This window comes from Mauremys reevesii, linkage group 7 (assembly GCF_016161935.1).
Source record: "Mauremys reevesii isolate NIE-2019 linkage group 7, ASM1616193v1, whole genome shotgun sequence".
Taxonomy (NCBI): Eukaryota; Metazoa; Chordata; order Testudines; family Geoemydidae; genus Mauremys; species Mauremys reevesii.
In genome coordinates this window covers 104,089,140-104,095,285 of record NC_052629.1, presented here as the reverse complement: position 1 = coordinate 104,095,285, position 6,146 = coordinate 104,089,140, and the positions used below count along the sequence as shown (strand labels likewise).

Genomic DNA, 6,146 nt, shown 5'->3' with positions numbered 1-6,146 from the left:
GGGTAGGCAAGACAAATCAGACTCCTGAAAGGAGTACAGTAATCTGGAAAGGTTGAGAGCCAGTGTTCTAAATCATAAGGGCTAGATACTTTTTTTTTAAATGAAAGTTTAAATTCTATCCCACTTACCAGGGAAAGTTTCCTACTCACCACTGGCAAGTTGATTTTTCAGTTTCTGGCATAAACTGTAAAACAGAATTTCATTGCATCTGTGGTTTTCCAAAGTTTCAGTTCATAATCATAGGGGAAGATCATTCTGGATCTGAACATGTGTGTCACATCTCTGTGTGCATACATATTGCACATGTATGTATGTTGTGTATGTTACATTGTTCATTGCTTGGCTAAAAAACAACAGAAACCCACCTGCAAATATCTGAAGGCTCAAAACATCCAGGAGCTAAAGGAATAATTTAGAAAGGCCCAGAGGCTATAACTAGGAGTGATGGAACTAAAATAAGCAAAGGAAAATGTAGACTATCATGAAACATGTCTACTAATGAGATCTAACAGACTCTGGAAGAGCATCTTACAGGGGAAGTGGTGGATGATCCATCAAAATGGGACAGGACAAAGCAGGAAAGTATGATCCTGTACTAGAGCATGATCCTGTACTGGCTGGGGATGGATAAACTGACCAACCTATCTACATGTTTATATGGCTCCCACACTGTTGTATCTGAGTACCTAGATCTTATCTGTCTCTAATTTCTATGACTGTATAATTGCCTTATCTATGAATGTATGTTCATTAAGGGAACTTACTGAAAGACTATGATCCCTCAGAGAAAAAGACTTTAATTAAAATGTAGGGAGACTGGCCAGCCTAAGTGCTCTGAGGAGGTAAAGCTAAACTGGAGACTAAGGCCTGGTCCAGGCACATATTTTATGCCACTATAGCTGCCAACTAGGAGTGTGATTTTTTTTAACCAATATAGTTTACTCCTGGGGGAATTCTGTGCCAATAAAAATAAAAATAAAAAGCTGCATGCAATATTTTCAATTTCTGTAAAATTCTGCATATTTTATTTGTCATAATAACACAATATAATCACACCAGTTTCAATTATTTTTGGTCATTTATTTCAAAATACCTGTCAGCGAGTATGTCTGTAACAATACAGACAACAAAAAAGATTCAGGAAATGTTTTTTGACAAATAGATTTCTTACTAGTCATATTGATACAGAACTCTGAGTAATAATTCATTTAAACTACAGTACAGAACCGTATGTCACGCACCCCTCAGAAGGAATGCAAAGGCTTGTGGGAGTCAGGGATAATGGAGGAGCTGAGGCAGAGGGAAGTGATTGCTGGGAAGGAGCCTGGGTGTGAATTTGGAGGGTTGTTGGGTATGGGTGGGAAAAGTATGGAACAGGTTTTTTTGGAGGGCGGGGAGGAACTGTTAGGGAGCTTCCCCCATGCAGACCCTGGCTGACCCCTAGCCTCTCGCATTCAATCAGGCACATCTGCCCCTCTCCCCATGTGTCCCTGCACGCCATGTGTCTTTTACCTCTGTCCACGTGTCCCTCCACCCCCACTCAGACACCCACTCCCCCCTTCCCCATATAGCCCTGCACCCCCTACCCCAGTCCCCATATGATTCTGTGCCCTCACTCAGCCACCCCCCTGTCCCCATGTGGCCCTGCACATTCTCCCCCATCACCATGTGGCCCTACACCTGCCTCCCCCTGTGGCCCTGCACCTCCATGCCCATTCAGCCCCTGGCCCAGTCTCTCTTCCCCCACTACTCCTGTCTGACCCTGCAGCAGACCCACGCTGTCTGTCTCCAAATAGTCCCTGTCTCCTGACCTGGCCTGACAGGTGCTGTGAAGAAGGCACTACAGGCAACTCTTTCTCTTCCCTAGCTGTCTGGTAGCTGCTACTCTGTTCTATTGCCACAGCTCCTTCTGTTGGGCAAAAGTCAGAATTGCAGCAACTTTCCAGTCGAAGTTTTTTCTGCTGGGTCTGGCTGGGGATGCTGCTCTGTTCTAGCACCACAGCTCCCTCTGGTGGGAAAAAGGTAGACTGCAGCAACTTTCCAGCAGAAGCTTTTATCAGAGCAAAAAAATTAAAAATATGTGCGGCTCATTAATTATGTGCATACACAGTGGCACAGAATTCCCACAGGTGTAATAGTTGCACCGGAAAAACCTCTAGCATGGACACAGTTACACCAATATAAATGTACTCATACTAGGGCCTAGCCTACACTTACAAGTTATGTTGACATAGTGACGCCAGTCAGGGGTGTGAAAAATACACACAACCCTGGTGCTGAAGCTATGTTGACCTAACCTCCAGTGTATATGCAGCTATGTTGATGGAAGAATGCTTCCGTTGATGTAGTTATAGTAGCTCGGGGAGGTAGTGTTCCTACACTGAAGGAAAAACTCACCTCTTCTGTCTTTGTAGGCTGTGTCTGCACTACAGGATTATTCTGGCATAGCTCTGGGAACCTAGCTATGCCAGTGTAGTCTCTGTAGTGTAGACATACTCCTGGGTTAATTTATTCCCCTTCTCATACTGGAATAAGTTAAACCCACATAATCACTTTTACACTGACATAACTGTGTCCACACTAGGGGGAGTTGTATGGCTTTAAATATACTGGTATGGTTAAAGAGAGTACAAGTTTTGTGTATAGTCAAAACAAAGTCAGATCTTGGGTATTGAAAGATCAACTTTGAGTGAAGCAGGATAGCTGTGGTTTATACAGACTGCAGCTATATGCCTTGTAGGAGCACAGCACGAGAAAACTGAATAGAGCCTTTTGGGAACATGACGTTCCTGAGCATTTACACAGAACCCCTATATCTAGAATGTTGCCTGGAGAGCCTGTGTGGCATATTCCAGACCAATGAGCAGACAACTGTGTGGAGGTCGAGTAGAGCCTAGATGCTCAGTGTTCTAATCTAGAGCATGTTCTAGACACTACATCATGGACTAGAGCAGACCCATCCATTCCCCCATTTTCGAGAATATCTGTGGTTCTTTACAGCTGGCTGAAGCCAGGCCGGGTATGTTGCTTTAGCTCCAGTACAACATAAAGGGTTCCAGAGCCAGGCCCTCTCCTGTGGGGCACTACATTGAGCAGAACGCTCCCGGCCCGTTCTAGAGCTCGCTGCAGCACCGCACGGTCTAGAACAAGCGGGGAGCCCCCCTCCCGCGGCCATGTTCTAGAACCGCCCGCCCCGGGACGACGGGCTGGTGCTCGGACCCCGCGCTCCGCCCGAGCGCCGGGGCGGGACGGGGGCGGGGAGCGGGGCCGGGCTTCGCCGTGTCAGCGCCCCGCCGCCCGCCGCAGTGTTTACATCCGCCGCCGCTCGCCTGCCCCGGCCTGGCCCGTCCCGTCCCGGCCCGGCCCCCCAGGCAGAGCCAATGCGGCGCCGCCGCCCCTCGCCCCGGCCATGGACACCAGCGACCTGTTCACCAGCTGCAAGAAGGGGGACGTGAGCCGAGTGCGGTGAGGCTGGGCAGGGCCCGGGGCCTGAGCGATCGGGGGAAGGGCACGGGGGGCCGGGCCTTATGGGGAGGCTGGGACTAGGATACAGGCCGGCTAGGCCATGGGGGGTCGACTCTAGGGATAGGGGCCGGGCCAGGTTGTGGGGCCCCGGGGAGAGGGGCCTGGGGCATAGGGGCCAGGTTGTGGGGCCCCGGGGAGAGGGGCCTGGGGCATAGGGGCCAGGTTGTGGGGCCCCGGGGAGAGGGGCCTGGGGCATAGGGGCCAGGTTGTGGGGCCCCGGGGAGAGGGGCCTGGGGCATAGGGGCCAGGTTGTGGGGCCCCAGGGAGAGGGGCCTGGGGCATAGGGGCCAGGTTGTGGGGCCCCGGGGAGAGGGCCCCGGGGAGAGGGGCACGGGGCATAGGGGCCAGGTTGTGGGGCCCCGGGGAGAGGGGCACGGGGCATAAGGGCCAGGTTGTGGGGCCCCGGGGAGAGGGGCCCGGGGCATAGGGGCCAGGTTGTGGGGCCCGGGGGCGAGGGGCACGGGGCATAGGGGCCAGGTTGTGGGGCCCCGGGGAGAGGGGCCTGGAGCATAGGGGCCAGGTTGTGGGGCCCCGGGGAGAGGGGCTCGGTTGTGGGGCCCCGGGGAGAGGGGACCCGGGGAGAGGGGCTAGGTTGTGGGGCCCCGGGGAGAGGGGCCCGGGGCATAGGGGCCAGGTTGTGGGGCCCCGGGGAGAGGGGCCCGGGGCATAGGGGCCAGGTTGTGGGGCCCCGGGGAGAGGGGCCCGGGGCATAGGGGCCAGGTTGTGGGGCCCCGGGGAGAGGGGCACAGGGGATAGAGGCCGGGGTCCGGGGACACAGGGAGAGCAGTATGGGCCAGGATATGGGGGATACAGGCTAGGCCTTGGGGGCACAGGGAGTGGAGCAGAAGTTGGAGCTGGAGGGGAATGGGGGAGAGGACATGAGGTGGCTGGGGGCGTCACAGAGAAAGAAGTGGGGAGGGGCAGCAGAAAATGAAAAGTAGGGGTTGCAAAGAGCAATAGGGAGCTGGGATCATTGGCAGCAAAGGCAACTGGAAAGGGGCCAGGAGAGAGCAGTCCCGCTTGCCGCTCCCAGTAAGTTCTGCTGGCCTGTGAGCAACTCCCCCATGCATAGCGTCACGAGGGGGTAGGTGTGTGGCACACTCTTGTTATGTGACTTCTCACCATTCCGTAAAACCAGTATCCGCTCCCTGTGCCGCTGGGGCTCAGAGAGGCGGGAGCATTGCACAGGGAGTAGGAGGTGGCTGAGCTGAAGCAGTTGTATGATATTACTAGGCATTTCTATAATGCTTCATCCCTTCAAAATGCTTTATGTGCATTAACTTCAACACATCCTGTGAGGGAGTCAGCATCAACACTTTCCTGTTACAGCCCAGGGACAGAGGTGCAGGAAGGTTGAATACCTTGCCCAGAGTCACCCCCAGTGATTCAGTTGTACAGCTGGGGTTAGTACTCAAGAGTCCTGGCTCCTAGTCCCATGCTGTCTCTGAGGTACAATACTGACTTCTGAGTACTTACCCCAGGTCTGACACTGACTCACTATGTGACCTTGGACAAGACACCTAATCCCTTTGGGTATATGTGTCTCCACTGCAATAAAAGACCAGCAGCAGGGTCGCAGCTGGCCCGGGTCGGCTGACTCAGGCTCACAGGGCTTGGGCTGTGGGGCTATAAAATTGCAATGTAGATGTTTGGGGTCAGGCTGGAGCGCAGGCTGTGAGACCCCATAAGGGGGTGGGTCTCACAGCCTGGGCTCCAGCCTGATCCTGAATGTCTACACTGCTATTTTTAGCCCCATAGCTCGAGCCCCCGAACCTGAATCAGCTGACCCAGGCTTTCAGGGTATGTCTACACTGCAATTAAAAACCCTGTGGCTGGCTTGGGCTGTGGGGCTATTTAATTGTAGTGTAGATGTTCGGGCTCAGGCTGGGCTGCAGCCCCTGCTACTGGACCCTCCCATTTTGCAGAGTCCTAGCGCCTGGGCTGCAGCCGGAGCCTGAACATCTGCATCACAATTAAACAGTCACACAGCCAGAGCCCTGTGAGCCCGAGTCAGCTGGCATGGGCCAGCCATGTGTTTTTAATTGCAATGTAGGCCCGAGACTCCATGCTGCAGGTTTTTTATCTCAGTGTAGCTGTACGCTCTGTGTCTGTCTTACCCATCTGTATGGGCTAATACTTGCTTAGTTTCCACTGGTTTTTGACGAATGAACTGTTAGATATCTGATGAGAGGCGCTAAAGAAGATTCTAATTAAATAGATATGTCACAAAATATTAATATAGAAATATTCACATGCACAACAAAGAAGAATGGATGGGTAAATAGAACAAATCCTTCTTGTGGTTGTGTTCTCTTTTCTAAGGAGTTCCTTGCATCTGTAACAGTGTTGTTCCTGCTAGCTAGAACCAGAGTTGTGCTTCCTTTACAAAAAGTGCTCTGGGATAGTTTCCATGTAACAGTAGTTTGTTACCATGAGCAATTTTGAATTTCTCTTTACACCTCTCTATTTTAATAGACAGTTTTTCTTTAATTAAATAACTCTAAAATGGACCAGGTATTTTGTAAGAGGATACTAAGAAATGTGTTCTTTCTCCTATTACACAGCAGGCCATTTTCTCTTTATTACTGAATGCTCATTTTATTGGGCTGCCTAAATTTAAC

General features: G+C 51.9%; 1 protein-coding gene across 2 annotated transcripts in view; it reads left to right on the top strand.

Annotated features, from left to right (window-relative positions):
* Window positions 1-3,168: 3,168 nt before the first annotated feature.
* The window catches only part of ABTB1 (ankyrin repeat and BTB domain containing 1), a 41,673-nt gene continuing 38,695 nt past the window's right edge, over window positions 3,169-6,146 (top strand). The window contains exon 1 of one of the 2 annotated variants that reach the window (XM_039481163.1): window positions 3,169-3,465. In XM_039481163.1, the coding sequence (XP_039337097.1) occupies window positions 3,410-3,465 (56 nt within the window). In that variant the 5' untranslated portion in view covers window positions 3,169-3,409. The remainder of the gene's footprint in view (window positions 3,466-6,146) is intronic. The other variant, XM_039481162.1, reaches the window with a different exon arrangement.